Genomic DNA, 17,172 nt, shown 5'->3' on the forward strand with positions numbered 1-17,172 from the left:
TATTGCATGTTAGTGTTTGTGGTCTTAGCCTATTGGTTTAACAGGCAAGCTTCATGGCTGATCCCATGTCCCCAGGTTTAAAGACCTTTCTCTCCCATGGAAGGGTAATTTCCCTGTGGGATGAACATCTGAAGGGCCTTTACTGTTTGGGGAGATTCATATCTCCCCTAAGTGTGCAAATTGCAAATCTTTTAGCAAATGCACACAGAAGGCCAGAGAGTCAGCTTGAGTGACCTGATGTCCCGATTTTATAGGGACAGGCCTGATATTTGGGGCTTTTTCTTGTATAGGCTCCTATTACGCCCCACCCCTATCCCGATTTTTCACACTTGCTGTCTGGTCACCCTAGAGTCAGTGCTAAATTGTTACCTCATGGAGCAGTCTGAGGGGAGCATCTGATGGTGTGCCAGACAAAAGTTCCTGCCTTTTTTCCTGCAAAATATGCTTCCAGTGCTCCATCCGCTAGGGATGCCACTCCAGGCTCTGGAGTGGCAGTGTGCTCATTCCTCCTCCAGGAGTGCAAAGACTGTTCCACACACCCTGCTGGCAGTCCATTACCCTTGCCGCCTGCAGGAGAGCAGAGCATAGCTCACTTTGCCTCTCAGCACCATCCCCTTTCCCAGGACAGGGCAAGAGACTGCTAAGAGTCAGCAAGCCAGAGTCTTGGTTAAGCCAGCACTAGTAAAGACAGCACCATGTCATTGACCTTGGACGGATGCAGCACCATCCAAAGAACAGCAGCATTGAACTACATAGAGTGCCTCGCTTACAGCACTTTGAGAGTTTCTTTGGTGTTGACTGACCTGGGACCACTCTCCACAGAACACGGATCTCCAGTACTGATGGCACCTAAGGGGGCATTTTCTACACTCCCCCCCCCCCCCCCCAAGAACTGAGTCACCCTGGAGTCTTCTCTTCCCAATGTGTCTGCTTCTGCTATGATTTCAAAATCATCTCCGGTACCCCAGTCTTGGGTACCAGTGATGAAGATCTCACTTCATCCACCTGAGAGTCAGAGGAAATCCATGATTCCCACTCAAGTCTCAGTGGCTCTAGGCACTGCTTCTCGATTGGTGGGTTTTTCCTCATTTGCAGCCACTTCTAGCAGGAATCCTTCTAAATCAGCACCCTTCCTACCCGACCGATCTAGGGATGGGAAAGGGCATAGATGAAATTCTTCCCTTCTGCAGAGATGATGTACCTGAAACTCCACATGCTTCATAGATACCTCCTCTTTGGCCCAATATGCCAGACTCCTATGGCTTTCATACTTGGCCATACTGGCCATGTGGACACCACAAACTCCATTCCAGAGTCAGTTTCCATTTCTTCCTTCAGGAGCCAGAAATAAATCTCCAGTGCCTAAACCTCAAATGCCCTCTCACTCTTCCTGGGCAGGAGATCACCCCAGAAGAGCAGCAACTGCTGAGTGAAGGAAGGACATGGAACGTCAGGAGGACCCCATCAGCACCTCCATGCTTTCCATCAACCCCCTCAGATGAAGTAGTGATTTCATCTGTCCCTGCTACTGCTGAGGATTTCAAGAATTGTTTAAAAGATGGTAGAAATCGTTGAAATTCTTCTTGAGATGGTTCAAGAGAAGGCTTATACATTTTTTGAGATTCTGTAACTGGCTCCTCAGAGCTGTGAAACTTTGCCACTGAAGAAGGGAATCTTCAGCCTTGTTAAGGATTTATGGTCTCCCCCAACCACACTCTCTGCTTCGTTGAAATGCATGGATTGGAGATACCAAGTTCCATCTGAGGGTTTGGAGTATTCTGATACTCACCTTGTTAGTAATCACTGCAGCCAATGAGCAATCTAAGCAGTTTACAAAGTCTGCCCTAAAGGGCAAAGAACCAACCTCTGAAAAAAAGATTAGATTTTCTTTTTTTTTTTTTTTTTTTTTTAGTAAAAAAAATATACTTCTCTAGTAGCCTGCAAGCCAGGATAGCAAATCATCAGGCTATGTTAGCCAAGTGTCACTATCTGCAGTGGGACAAGGAAGTGGAGATTGTGGATAAACTCCCAGAAGAACACAAAGAAGGGTTAAGTCCATTTGCTCAGCAGGACAATCAGTTGCCAACACATCCCTGCAGGCAGCTTTAGAAGCAGGGGACACAAGGGTAGATCTATAGCAACTGGTGGCAAGGAGGAGGCCTTCTCCTTATCTGGTTTACCTAAAGAGGTTCAGACGCCTATTGAAGATTTACCTTTTGATAGACAAAACCTAGTTAATTCAAAAACTGATCAGGCTTTGTACTCATTAAAACACTCCAGATCACACTGTATCCAGAAAATCAGGAACATACAATTGTGGCTGCCTGTGAAAGTTTGGTTTAAGTTACTTGCTAGCATCACACAGGAACTCTGTGACAGAGGCTGGGATCAAATTCAGTTCTCCAGCTTGGCAGGGCTGGAGTAGAGAGGTTGATTTGAGAGTGGTCAGCATAGAGAAGGTTAAATGTCTGCTTTTGGATGAGCTTGGCCTGAGATAAATCATAGAGGGGGAAGAGAAGAGGAGCAAGGACAGAGCCCCACAGAGCAGTGATGAGGGCGTGAGTAGGACCCTCTGAAGGGCAGGCTGAAGGAGCAAGTAGAGAACTGGGAGAGGCCAACATTTCCAGAAGACGTGTGCTTTGAATCCAGGGATTAATCTCCCTCAGGCACTGGGAGAGCTAGGAGATAGTGTACTCTGCCTTGGATATAAAGCTGGATCTTGTGGCTATTTGAGAATGGGGGAGATGATGGAGCCACATACTCCTGTGTGCTACCATACACAACCTTAATCCACTTCACAGACTCTTCAACTCTCCCTCTTTGGAGGAGCCTCTCACCCTTCATATACACACCAAAGGCTGCCTCAATTCCAGCTTGCACCTATAACAAGGAAGCCCTCATATTTTCATATCTTGCTCTCTGCATTGTCTACGCCTCATTCCACACCCAGCCCTCCTGCTGGCTCTGTGCAGCACTGTCACTGAGTGAAATACCACTACACTTCTGCTTCCCCCTGCAGCTTCTGCATCCACAACATTCCAGGTGAACCTTGTACATTATGAGTTCCTCATGGTCTGCAAGGCTGAGGCCTAGCTCATGGCACACAGGAGAGCTGTTGAGGTCAGTGTATTATGGCTCATTGCCAATAATTCAGCAGCGTACGCATGCCTTCAGCGTGCTGTTCATAGGCTGCAATCTGCTAGGAGGGTGCGTGAGGTGGCAGGTTTGGGGGCAGAGTTAAGGTCACTTGAGGTACTTAACTCTGCATTTCCCCATTGCACTTCTCCAGTGCCTCCATTCCAGGAGAATAGCTCAAAGCACCTTACAACTGTGCATTAATGTTGCGTCAGAAAACCTTTGTGAGACTGGGCCCTGTTATCGCCATTTGATGGGTGGGAAGTGGAGGCCCAGAGACATGAAGTAACTTTACCAAGGTGACAGAGGGACACAGAGCCAGAAGTGGATGTTGACCTCCTGAGCTGCAGTGATGCAAGCCCATTCTCATACATTGGTGGCTTTCTCAGTTTAGCCACACCTGGCCTTTTGAAAACATTCCAGCATTCTTATCTATTACTTTTGACGTCATTGTTATGGTTTTGCAACTGCCACAGAGCTCTGCTCCACACACAGCTGTCCTGGTTTAAATACAGGCAAGATTTTACAAAGACTTAATTCAATCTGTGGGTAGACACTCTTAAACCAACTTAATCCTGTATTTTAGTGATTAACTTGCTCCTGTACCTTACATTCTACATACAGAGCAAGCGAAACCACTATAACCCGTTTTAAAATGAGATAATGTGTCCATGCAGGGTTTGCACTAGTTTAACTAAATCAGGGTAATTAAACTGGTGCAAGTTTGTGTCTAGAGAAGTCCTGTGTTTTTTGTCTGGAATTAGAATAGCGACTGCTTGTGATGTGCTACATTACCCTCTAACTCAGCCGCGCCGACAGTCCCTGCATTTCCTCTTGCATTGCTTTGAAGCCAGCGTGGGATGTCAGAACATCTGCCCTTAACAAGATGGCCTGTGGTGCTGTTACGCATACTCCAACCACAGAGGGCGCTGAAAGCAATTTTCAGTTGGATATTTGATTGAATTAGGAAGTAAGAGGGAGACATGTGCCGGGGGTAGCTCCCCCAATATGTGTTCTGAACAACTTCTGACATGCTGGTAACCCTGACAATTAACATGCAAATGAGGGGGCCTAGTGCAGCATTTTATCCGGGGCAGCACAAGCATTGAGGAAGAACCACTCACTTTGAGAATGCAGTGCAGGGAAAGCAACTTCAGGACCAGGGAAGCCAAGCACCTGTCCACAAGTGCGTCTGAGAGCAGAGCGGGCTTTACACCTTACATGCTCTTAGGCACAGCATCTTCAGTGCCATCCCACCTACAGGTGACCTTCGTGTTTGCTGTAAAAAATGCAGACACCGGCACCCCTTGGCATGTGCCTAACTGGAAATCCAGCCCTATGTGAGGGTATGTCTACACTACAGGAGTATTCTGATTTTACATAAACCGGTTTTGTAAAACAGATTGTATAAAGTTGCGTGCACCCGGCCCCACAAAGCACAATAATTCAGTGGTGTGGGTCCATGTACCGAGGCCACCGTCCATTTCTGGAGCGCTGCACTGTGGGTAGCTATCCCATAGTTCCCACAGTCTCCCCCCGCCCATTGGAATTCTGGTTTTTGATCCCAATGCATGATGGTGCAAAAAACAGTGTCATAGGTGATTCTGGGTAAATGTCATCACTCACTCCTTCCTCCGTGAAAGCAACAACAATCATTTCGCGCCCTTTTTCCCTGGATTGCCCTGGCAGACGCCATAGCATGGCAACCACGGAGCCCGTTTTGCCTTTTGTCACTGTCACCGTATGTGTACTGGATGCTGCTGACAGACGCGGTACTGCAGTGCTATACACCAGCATTCATTTGCCTTTGCAAAGTAGTAGAGACGGTTATCATCCCTATTGTACCGTCTGCCATGCCATTGTAAATTGGCAATGAGATGATGGTTATCAGTTGTTCTGGACCAGCTGCTGCTGTCATGGGTGCTCCTGGCTAGCCTCGCTGAGGTTGGCCATAGGCGCAAAAACAAAAATGGGAATGACTCCCTGGATCATTCCCTCCTTTATGTTTTATCTAAAAATAGAGTCAGTCCTGCCTAGAATATGGGGCAAGTGTACGAGAGAGTCAGTGCATCAGAGAACCAGAGAGCACAGCCGCTCCATGTCAGATCCCGCAGAAATGATGAGCTGCATATCATTCTAGGGGGTGCCCCTGCAACAACCTCACCCATTGCTTCCCTTCTCCCTCAACCCTCCTGGGCTACTGTGGCAGTGTCCCCCCATTTGTGTGATGAAGTAATAAAGAATGCAGGAATAAGAAATACTGACTTTTTAGTGCTATGATCCAGCTATGATCCAGCTGCTATGATCGTCCAGGCAGGACATTAAACAGTGGGGTGGGGGTGAAGCCCAGCATCCCGCTGCTATGATAGTCCAGGCCATACAGAATCTTTTCTTTAGACATGAAATGGGGGGGGCTGATGGAGCTCAGCCCCCAGTTGCTATGATGAGGATGGTTACCAGTCATTCTGTACCATTTGCCGGGAATAACCGGGAATCATTCCTATTTTTACCCAGGCGCCCCCAGCCGACCTCACCTGAGGACAGCCAAGAGCACTCACTGCATGATGAGGATGGCTGTCACTCCTTTTGTACTGTACCATCTGCCACCGGGAAGGGAAGGGGAGAGGATGCTGCTGTTCAGTGCCGCAGCACTGCATCTACCAGCAGCATGCAGTAGAGATAGGGTGACATTGAAAAGTCAAGAAATGATTTTTTTTCATGGGGGGGGTGAATTGACGACATATACTCTGAACCACCCCGGACAATGTTTTTGACCCTACAGGCATTGGGAGCTCAGCCAAGAATGCAAATACTTTTCGGAGACTGTGGGGACTGTGGGATAGCTGGAGTCCTCAGTACCCCCTCCCTCCCTCCATGAGCGTCCATTTGATTCTTTGGCTTTCCCTTACGCTTGTCACACAGCACTGTGCCGTGGACTCTGTATCATAGCCTGGAGATTGGTTTTTTTTCAAATGCTTTGGCATTTCGTCTTCTGTAACGGAGCTCAGCTAGAACAGATGTGTCTCCCCATAGCGCGATCAGATCCAGTATCTCCCGTATGGTCCATGCTGGAGCTCTTTTTGGATTTGGGACTGCATCGCCACCCATGCTGATCAGCGCTCCACGCAGGGCAAACAGGAAATGAAATTCAAAAGTTCGCGGGGCTTTTCCTGTCTACCTGGCCAGCGCATCCGAATTCAGAATGCTTTTCAGAGTGGTCACAATGGTGCACTGTGGGATACTGCCCGGAGGCCAATACCATCAATTTGCGGCTACACTAACCCTAATCCGACATGGCAATACCGAGTTCAGCACTACTCCTCTCGTCGGGGAGGAATACAGAAACTGGTTTAAAGAGCCCTTTACAGCAATATTAAGGGACTCGTTGTATGGACGGGTACAGGGTTAAATCAGTTTAACGCTGCTAAATTTGGTTTAAACACATAGTGTTGACCAGGCCTTAGAGAGCTGTTTGCCCTTTCCACGTGGGTGATTGTGTTTCCTAGAGCAGAGATGCTGCCTCCTAGTGAACATGGCAGCTGGCAGGGTCACAGCCCCTCTGTCAGTGACACTGTGCTACAGCACCATAAGGAAGCAGAGCCTCCATGCAAAGGCGGTGGGTTCATTAGTATGACAAGCACACAGTGCCTGCCTGAGAGCAGTCATTGTTCACCAGGGGCTCAGGGTGCTGCTGCCCACAGCCAGCTGTCCCGTGACAGAGCACGCTGTACGGGAAAGACAGAACAGTGCCAGTTTTCAGCAGAGCCTTTGTTTAAGTCAAAAGGAAAAACAACCTAGCAGAGGCGCCAGCATGTCCTAGGAGACACAGGCGGACTCTGGTGAATTCATTACGTCAGTCAGACCTCACTGAGGCCCCAGTGGAAATGGAGGGACTGTTGAGCCAGGGATGGTCCCCAGCCACGGTCAGGCCTGCAGTCTGCTGTTTGCAGGCCTGCCTTGGACAGTGACTGCCTGGGCATACAGTTCATACGGCAGAGGTCGAATGTGCAGGAGAACACCAACATCTGACCATCTGGGCTGTGCTCCAAATGGGGCAGTGGGAGCTAAGCCCCACCCCTGCCAGGAATCAGCACTTCTGACCATTAGGCAGACTCTTCTGTGACCATTTCTCCCAGATCGGCCCTTTCAGAAGCTGCTGCCTCAAGCAAAATATCCAGCTGACTGGTGAGGGTAGTCAGGGCCTCTTCCTATCTATCAGCTTTTGGACCCATAGGACCCACCGTGGCTGTCTGCACTGAGGCAGAACTAGAACCAGACTGCAACTGAGTTTGTCACTGATGCAGAGGCCCTACATCTGTTTGTTTGCTCGTGCTTATTGTTTTTCACAGATATAAAAGCAAGTGGATCCAAGGAGATCTGTAATTTCTAGAGAACCTGAATGCTCTACTCATCTGCAATAATCCTCTCTCGGGGTGAATGAAATAGCTGCTGCAGCTAGATTCAGACCAGAAGAGCATCTCAGCACCCTGTAACTGGATCCTTCTATGATGGATCAGAGAACTCCTCCATGGGGAAAAACCCAGGGCCACCCTCTGGCACCACATTTTTGGTCATACAGATGTCAGGGTAAGAAATCCTGCACCTTGACTTTTTTTCCCCATTTGCCATTGCAGAGGAAGCCAAAGGATCTGGAGAAATGCTTTAAAGCAGAGGTCGGCAACCTATGGCATGCGTACCAAACACGGTATGCAAGCTGATTTTGAGTGGCACGCTGCTGCCTGCCGCGGTCCTGGCCCCCGGTCCCACTCAGCACCCCACCCACCGCTCTCTGCTGCCAGGGCAGGAGGCAGAAGCTTGGTCCTGCGGCAGCCAAGCTTCCCCCATCCCCCGCTTCTTCCCCCAGCGTGGTGCTCTCCTGCCCCTTCTCCTCTCCTTCCCTGCCCCCATGGCCCTAGCGAGGGGGAGGGGAAAGCGAAGCAGTGTGCTGGTGGCTCCGTAGAGGAGGCAGAGAAGAGGCAGGGACGGGGCCTTGGGGAAGGGGTAGAACAGGGCATATCCCTTCTAGACCCCTGCCCTGAGCCGCTCAGGGCAGGGGGCTGGGAGCACCCCCACGAGCTGAGGACCCCAGCCCTCTGCCCTGAACCCCCCTCACAGCCTTCTGCCCTGCATCCCCACACCTCCCAGCCCTCTACCCTGAACCCCCCCACACTCAGCCTTCTGCCCTGAACCCCCCGACACTCCTAGCCCTCTGCCCTGACCCCTCCCATGCACCCAGCCTTCTGCCCTACACCCCCCACAGCCCTCTGCCCTGACCCCAGAACCCCCCCACACTGCCTCAACTCTGAACCCTCCCACACCCAGCCTTCTGCCTTGCACCCCCACAGCCCCCATCCCTCTGCCCTGACCCTTGAACCCCCCCCCCAGCCTTCTGCCCTGCACCCACCCCATCCCTCAGTCCTCTGCCCTGACCCCCAATGGGGGTAAAGCCCCCAATGGTAACTGATGGGGCCTGTTGCTGCAGGGTAGCTGTTAAGAAGGGGAGTAACAATTATTTAGTACGACAGACATGCAGAACCAGAGGCCAGACTGACAAAAGGCAAACAGGACTCCTGGGAAAGGACAGTGCTAGCTGCAATTCAGTATGAGTCTATAGGCCCTGCCCTCACCTAGCAAAGCCACAACTTTATTTTGAACTAAGACTCCATGAGAGAGGTGAAAATTTCATTGTTCAAGGAACAGAGCAGCCACGTCAGAGCCAGCAGGTAGCCAAAGTCACCAAGGCCAGAGCCTCAAAGATTAGTTAGGCCTCTATCGTCCATTGACTTCAGTGTGGGTTAGACATGCAAAGACCTTTTGAGGATCTGGGCCCAAGTTCATGTAGTTCCTGGTTGAGGCACAACATATTTGGCCCGGAGCCAGTCACATTAATAGACAGGTGCTAAGAGAGCCAGTCAGCTACAGATGGGACCTCAAAATATTTCAGGTGCTAGTTCTCTGTTACATACATGTTTAAATTAAAAGTGGGATTAAATTAGCCAGAAAGGTGTTATGGGGAAGGGTAGCTAGTGACTGTGAATGGGGGACTGGTTATGTTAATTCCTTTATTAAGCCTGTGCACATGCACAGCATCAGTTAGCTGTTTCCAGAAGCCTGAGCAGACTCAGAGCAGGGTTCTCATCCAGGTAACTTAAACGCTGGGGCTTCCCTCTGGCCAGACATGACTCCCAAGTTCTAACTGACAGTAACTGGGACTGTCTTCGGGGCCCTCCACAAGCTGCTATTTCTTGATCACCCCATAGTTCTTCGAGCAGTGGTCCCTCTATGTATTTCACATGTGGGTACGCATGAAGTTTGGACATTTTTCCCTGATTAGGCCACCCTGTGATGTAAATCACTCTAGGGACCAAGAAGAAACCTGAGGAGGAGGAGGTCAAGGCTCAGGAGGAAGAGGACTAGTTCAACAAAATCCACAAAAGATCTCTCTTAACCCCTTCCAGCCATCTACGCATAAGGATCTATTCTCCTCATCGCATGACTTCTGCTGCAGTACCCTATCCTGATGACTTAAGTTCTGTCAGGAGTTGCTGGAAGGACAGCAGACACTCTGGACATGGAATTACCTATAGTGTGGGAGAAGCAGATATATTATTTGACATTATTCATTCTGACCCTAGGCAGGTTGGCTGTGCCAAGAATGGAAGACTCCCAAGGCAGGTTGCAGCGTCTCTAGCTCCAGTAAGCAAATGAGCAAAGCTGAAATGTCAAGACCCTCAGAAATGATTTGAGTACTTCCTTGCTTCCTATTGGTATCTGTAGTATAGTGGAAATCCAAATAGAATAAAGAGCCTAAAAGACTTGACCGCTTAGGCAGAAAGACCTACTCCTCTGCCTCTCTACAACAGTCAATTCCTAGTCACTAAATATGGCAACCTGACTTGGATCCACTCTCTTCCACTATCAGTTATGTCCCTTCCTTCAGGTATCAGGGCCCACTCAACTAGAGCCCAGGAAATGTCTTCATCCTGCATCACACAGCTGCAGGGCAGCTCCACCCATACCACTACCAAAAATTACACTCTAGATTTGGCAACTAGGTCAGGTGACAAGTTCTGTGATTCCTATTTAGTAAAAGAAAGGTCTGAATGGCTAATTTGGGAATTATGAGGGTAGGGTGAGTGCCACACAAAGATTTGAAGACAAAAGGTTACCTTGCAGTAAATATAGTTCTTCTAGATGTTCTGTCTGTGTGGATCCCACAACTCACTAGCCATCCCTGCTCCTTTGAAGGCCATTGCTGCTGAGATTCTGCAGCAGCAAGGGAACCAGGCACAATGATATGCAGGGCACAAGTGTGGCCTCACAGTGGACACTGATGTGCATGCATGAAGCTCACCAGGCATGGGAGCCACATAGTCAAAACATCCTAACTACAATTACTGTAAAGTAAATAATTTGCTTTCTGGGCATAGGCAGCCCAGCGCTGGGAGAAGACAGTCCTGGCTTCCTGTGGTCTGATTACAAATTGGGCCTGGAAAGCTCTACCTGAAGGGCTAAAATACAGTTAAAAAGCTTTGCTTAAAAACCTGCCCTGCGACTTAGGGGGCGAGCAAGCAAAGGGCTCCAGGGGAGATGGGAGGCTGTCATAGTACCTGGCCTCCCCTTTGGCCTCACACAACTGCTATAAGCAATTTGCTATCTGAAGGAGCTCCTGAATGGACCCACCTGCAGTTGCTTTCACACCCTGATTCTTGAACCAAGTCGCTTCCTCATTCTCTGCTAGTTTTTGTGCTTCCCATAGTATTCAGAAATGCCACCAGTTATCCAAGGAATTTGAGTGATAAACTTCACATCTGACATTGGAGAGACAACATGTAGCTGGGTCTCCTGAGACACGTGTCAACACATTCTCTCCACAGAAGAGCACTAGGCAAGGTTGGGCTCATTCAGCACTATAATCTGTAGAGTCTTGTGTTGATGTGAGCAGGGAAGCGCCACAAACAGTGCAGTACCTGGGGGGAGAGGCTGGACACTAAGCTGGAGTGTCTGTCATCTGTGCTTGTGGGGGGGGAGAAGGGGTGTCACTCAGCTTGTTACTGGCGGGAGGGAGGGGGAAGGTTTCAGCAGCTGGTACCATGAAGAATGTTTCCCAGACGGGGAGGGCTGGGTCTTCATAACTCATTATTCATAGTGGGAAAGAGTTATAGATTCCAAAGCCAGCAGGGACCATTGTGATGTCTGAGTTCCTATCTAACACAGGCCAATAGACAGCCCTAAAATCATCCCCAGCGCAGAGCTTTTAGAAAAACATCCAGCCTTGCTTTAAAAAAGGCCAGTAATGAAGAATCCACCACAACCTTGGTAAACTGTTCCAACGGTTAATTACCCTCTCTGTTAAAACATACATTTTTATTTCCAGTCTGAATTTGTCTAGCTTCAATTTCCAACCATTGGATCTTGTTATACCTTTCCCTGCTAGATGGACGAGTCCATTATCAAATCTTTGGTCCCCAGGTCGCTATGTATAGATTGTAATCAAGTCACCCCCCCCCCCCCTTAGCTGTCTCCTCTTTGTTAAACTGAATGGATTGAGCTCCTTGAGTCCATGTCTATAGGGCACTTTTCTGATGCTTTAATCATTCTCATGGCTCTTCTCTGAACTCTAATTTATCAACATCCTTCCTGTCCTCTGGATACCAGAACTGAACACAGGATTCCTGCAACAGCCACACCAGTGCCAAATACAGAGGTAAAATAACCACCCTGCTCCTATTCAAGATTCCCCTAGTTATGCATCCAGGGCTCAATATTAGCCCTTTTGGCCAGTGTCACTCTGGGAATTCATGTTCCGCTTCTTGGCAACCATGACCCCATAGTCTTTTGTAGCATTACTGCTTCCAGGGCTAAAGTCTCTCTGCGTATGGCCGACATTCTTTGTTTCATAGGAATGCTAGCTGTATTAAAACACACATTGTTTGCTTGAGCCAGAGCTCTCTGTATCAGTGATCTGGCTTCATCATTATTTACTGCAATTTTTGTGTCATCTGCAAACTTCGTCAGGGATGATTTCATGCTTTCTTCCTGATCAAAATGTTAAATAGCATAGGGCCAAAAACCAATCCCCGCAGGACACCACTAAAAAACATCAGCTCCATAACTTCCTATTTACAATTACACTGTGAGACCTATAATTTAACTAGTTTTAAATCCATTTAATGTGTGCTGCGTTAATTTTCTGTAGGGGGCCAACGGTCAGGGAGGTCATGGGTGTATAATGGGCGGGAAGGGGGCAGAACTTCACACAAGTTATGTCCCCCATCATCTGGTGCCCATACGCTTGAGATGAATGGAACTGCCCACTTGCACAAACTCAAATGGAACAATTTACAAAAGCCCAAGACATTCTTTTTGCAACTAATGTGGCTTTATTATTGTGTCAAGCTCCTCCCTTTACAGCAGTTAGTTACAGAGTGTTGCACATGAATGTGGGGAAAGGAACTAAAATCAAGGAACTAAGGTCAAATAGTAACATGATGCAGAAGGAAAGAACCTGGGTGCTCTGTTTTTACAACATTCAGCATAGAGAGAAGCTAGGAGCACAAACTGCCAGCTCAATACAGTTAAAACGTTCACTGTTTTATTATAATTTTAAAATAATATTTTGTACCTATTACATATGGGAATATTACACATTGTCGTCCACATGCAGAAACAAGCAAAAGCAGAGTTTAAATGTTTCTCTACTGTAGTGTCATGGTATGTCTGGGTTGGCCAGTGTCCCATAGGCTAACAGCCTCAGGCCTGCAGCCATTTGCTGGGGCAGGCAGGGCTTGGCCCTATTATAAAGATGGATTTTTTAAAAGGTGTTTTCCCATAAATTTTGAGGAAAGCGAGAGAAGCTGAAGACAGTGCACACTGCTACAAAACTCTTCAAAAAGATGTGAAAGAGGCTCAGGGCAGGGAAGAGAGTTAACACTGGGGTAAAGCTGCTGGAGGGCACAGCTGCAGCAACCAGGACTGTGTCCTGGGGTGGGCAGATATGTTCAGCTGGAACATACTCTCCCAGCTGCTCTTCCTTCCTTATGAATGCAGGTGCCCCTAAAGCCCCACTGTCTCTCATTAGTCAGAATTGCTTCAAGTTTAAGAATGAGACACAGTCATATGCGGGTGTATCTAAAGTTAGTGCATTAACTTTTTCTGCCTAGACACTCTGCTGAGGAAATGGACTCACTAGCTGAGCATGCACGAGTTGTTCCCTCTTAAAACCCAGCGCTGAGTGTGCTAGGCTTCCAGGCACCAGGAGTTGGCTGACAGCCATGCACAGGTAAACTGGACTAACTGACTTCTTGAATGACCTTAAGTGAAAAGCCCAAAAAGAGAAAAGAGGCCAATGGAAAAACAGGTTGGATCTGCATCACTGCCTCCCTGTGATTGGCTGTCATAGCTGACATTCATACATACTGACTTGATCAGTTTACAGAGAACAACATTTATTCTCCTGGCAGACACACTTTGGACCAACTAGTTTAAAAAATCCACAAGAAAATACAATGCAGGAATTTAATAAATCCCCAAACAAGAATCTAACACGCAAAGCAAGGGCTGTAGCTAAAGGGCCAGCTGTGCCATTCGGCCTCAGCTCCTTTTCCCTGCAGGTGCTGGGCTTTAGAGACACCGACCCTGCTTTGCAGCCTGGGTGGAGACCCCTGCGGCTGCCAGTGATACTTTGTTCGTTTCTCTATGGTCTTTCTGTTCTTTAAATTGCAGCATCTGAGTATTCACAATGAGATCCCAGAAAAGCACATGGCGCCATGTTAACATGTATAAATTAAAACATTAACTCCATACAAAATGCAGCTTAACACCAAAAATAAATATATAAAATTAGATGGCAAAATAAATCATTTCCATAGAAATCCCATTTTAGTCCTCTAGCAGCAGGTTTTTCAGGCAGCATTTTCTCTACACCAGTGCCTGGGAAGTGCTAGTTAGCTAGTGGCACAGATTAGCGTGTCCCAGCCAAGCACAGCTTAAGGACCTGACACATGCCCCCCAACTCCCCCCCTGAGCTGGGCCCAATGCCAAGTACCGGCACTGACACTGACACATGTTTTGGGCTCTGGCCAAGATTTTCATCACAGCCTTTTTATTTTATAGCCCCCCCCAACTGCCTCGTGTCTCTGTCTTGCTAAAAAAAAAATCCTCCCTGGTGCCATGAGCAGCCTGCCTCAGCTCTGCAAAGACCGATCAGTGACACAGCAGCTGAGCACTAGTGCTTGAGCAGCCACTTCCACTGTCTCACAGTTATGGCCCTTCATGATCGCATGATCTGAGCCTGGAGCCTGAAAGGGCTTTTCCACCACTAGCTTATATAATGCTCTGATTTATTACTCAGCAGCAATGGGCATAAATCTGTTAGGATGGCTATGAGAGCACAAGAATGAGAGAGCAGGCCGTGGACAATTGCTCATCGTGGTGGCAGTCTGTGCTCGAAAGGGTGCGCCCATGTTCCTTTCACAGCAGTGGGGAAGTAACACTAGTGAAACTATTAAGATAATATTTCAAAAGGGTTTCTGGAGGGGTCGCTAGCCCCCCACCCCACTCCCCAAGCAGTCTCCCCAGCTTCTTGACACCCTCAGTTGTGAGCAGCAAGCTGCCTGACTGTACCACTGAGGAGTCAGGGCTCCAACATATAGGCAGAGAGATTACCGTCCTGTCAGGCCACTGAGAAGCTGCACAGTGATCAGACCAATGGCAACAAATTGCCTCTCCACTGCTGGCAGAACTGTTTACAGTGTGCTTCCCTGCCTGCATCCCTGCTGCCTCAGGTCCATATCCCTCCTCTTCCCCCTCAAGAAAGCCTTTGGTTCATAGGACACAACAGTTCTTACGCAAATCCTGGACCAGCAGCGGCCAGCGTTGTCTTGAGCCCGTCTGTTCAGGTGAGTTGGGGCTTGTGCGTTTGGATACCCTTCTGACTGGGACTGTTCACGTGACAGTCCCTCGATGATACCTGCAGTCACACTGCTGATGCTCAGAAGTACAATGTTAATCACTTTACAAGTGCGAAGCTGAGGTTAGCAGATTAGGAATGTGCTCTTTGTAGCTAAGAATGACAAGCCAACGCTCCACCAAGCCAAATTATTCTTCATCACAGCTCCTCAACCATGGCAAAAAAAGATGAATGGGTAACCTAGCAATGGGTGTCCAACAACTCAGGGCAGAAGCCTCTGGAATTAGACAAACACAGCAATGCGTAGTTGGAGTCCAGCTCTCTTTTCCTAGCAAGCCTCATGTTCTGAGAGCTGGAGGAATAGCCTTCTCTTTTGGTCAGGTTATTTCAGAATACTGACATCAGAATCCCTTCACTCCTCTCTCACTCCCCGTTTCCTCTATTTCACAGTCTCTCTCCCACACTGTGACCATCACGACTATCTTCATGCAGCAGCAGAGCTACAGGCCAAAGGAAACATTTCATGGTGCTACAAGCCAAGTGGCAGTGCAGCCAGAGCAAGGGTAGGAGAGCAAGTGCTCGCAGCATCAAGGCAGCCAGATTATTCTACAGCGACTATACGGGCAGCAAAATAAACCAGGGAAAGAGAAGCTGGCCCTGGCCTGGTACTGCTCCTTGCATGACCTCTCAGTTCAGCACAGAATCTTAGAGACCCCCCCAGGCTCCTCTTTCAAAGCATCCAGTGTTGAGCTGGATGGGTCCTGGATCTCCTGGCAAATGGGAACCACACATAGACTAAACCAGAAGAGAAGAACTGGACTGTGATGAGATGGTATCTCTGTCTGAGTGCTGCACGGTGGTGGACAGTATCGAGGGATGAGAGCCAGGTGTCGCTGGGAGATTCAGAACTCAATTTTGCAGGCTGGGAAGGATTCATCCTGCATCACTACAGTGCTGCTGCTTGCTAGCACCATGATGTTCAGCTCCTGCTGTTTCTCATGGGTTTGTTGGTACCATTCTCGTGTCACCTCAGTGTCATGTGTTGGAATCAGTGTCACCTGGAAAAGACAAAAGAGAAACCTGACAGCACTGCTACTCTCTGGTTTAGTGCGCCAACAAATCGTGCCCATACAAGCCTATAACCGTTCCTCTGTCCTCATGGCCTCGCCTGCTGTTTTTCCAGCCACCTGTTATATAATTGTCTTTTAAATTATAATGGCCTCTGTACCATCTCTCTGTGCAGCATCCAGCCCAAAGGGGTCCCGGCCTTTTGAGGCACAGGCACTACCCCAACATAAATAATATTAAGACAAAGGAGAATAGAAAGGTAAATGAGGTGGAGAGAAGCTGTGCTGGAGAATGAGTTGGGCAATAGCAGCGAAAGTAGCAGCAAATCTGTGTTCGCAAGGGCTCCAGTAATGGTCGCGGAATGACCGGAAAGTGCCATACAGCCTGTGTGTCACCCTACCCAGGTGCAGAACATGTCCGCTCAAAAGCCCTGGCACTTGAGGACGCGATATCTAGCAAAGCAGTTTGGACAAATGCATGCTCTGCTCTAGCCCTGCCTGTAGGAACAGGCACTACCCAGGCTCTCACTGAAACCTTGTAGGGAAAGGTGGCTATTATAAGGAATAGTTGTTGATGGTTTAAGGAGCTAATAGGAAGTTATTATTGGAACAGCTTTAGAATTGTGATTTCAACACTGTCCCCACTACCAGGGAGGGAAGTGGGATGGGTGACCTGTCCCTGATACTAAGTTAGTGGGCTACTCTATTGTCTTAGGATTTACTTTCCAGCTGGTTTCTGCCAGAGGACAATTTGTTTCCTGCTGCAGAGGCAGGAGGAGTGAGTGATCTTTAAGTGCATGAATGTCATGATAGAGAAAGAGACTGTACCACCCCACCCTTTCTCCTCGTTCCTCAGGCTACATTGTCCTCCTGTCCCTAGGCTACTGACAAACAGGACCACAAATGGCAGGGAGAGAAGAGAGGCTCCTAAGATTTCAGTGACTGGCACCTAACACTGTACAGTGATAAAGTCCCAGTCCCATTCGCTTCCCTCTAGTGTACCATAACGTGAGACTTTTTTCCACAGTGGATCAATATTGTAATAGGCTGAATTCTCCC

At 48.4% G+C, this 17,172-nt stretch overlaps 2 protein-coding genes across 11 annotated transcripts in view; one reads left to right on the top strand and one right to left on the bottom strand.

Annotated features, from left to right (window-relative positions):
* PPIP5K1 (diphosphoinositol pentakisphosphate kinase 1) overlaps positions 1–17,172 on the top strand; it is a 222,927-nt gene that overhangs the window by 142,991 nt on the left and 62,764 nt on the right. The window contains exons 31-32 of one of the 7 annotated variants that reach the window (XM_032768643.2): positions 3,020–3,120; positions 7,485–7,899. The exons of 5 other annotated variants lie outside the window; for them this stretch is intronic. In XM_032768643.2, coding sequence (XP_032624534.1) covers positions 3,020–3,093 — 74 coding nt within the window. In that variant the 3' untranslated portion in view covers positions 3,094–3,120; positions 7,485–7,899. Of the gene's footprint in view, positions 1–3,019; positions 5,404–7,484; positions 7,900–17,172 lie in introns of those variants that run through there. One more of the 7 variants, XM_032768641.2, reaches the window with a different exon arrangement.
* MAP1A (microtubule associated protein 1A) overlaps positions 14,714–17,172 on the bottom strand; it is a 140,447-nt gene continuing 137,988 nt past the window's right edge. For all 4 annotated transcript variants that reach the window (XM_032768624.2, XM_032768626.2, XM_032768627.2 and 1 more), the window contains one exon: positions 14,714–16,104. In XM_032768624.2, the coding sequence (XP_032624515.1) occupies positions 15,949–16,104 (156 nt within the window). In that variant the 3' untranslated portion in view covers positions 14,714–15,948. The remainder of the gene's footprint in view (positions 16,105–17,172) is intronic.

The sequence above is a fragment of the Chelonoidis abingdonii genome, chromosome 9 (genome assembly GCF_003597395.2).
Source record: "Chelonoidis abingdonii isolate Lonesome George chromosome 9, CheloAbing_2.0, whole genome shotgun sequence".
NCBI lineage: Eukaryota > Metazoa > Chordata > Testudines > Testudinidae > Chelonoidis > Chelonoidis abingdonii.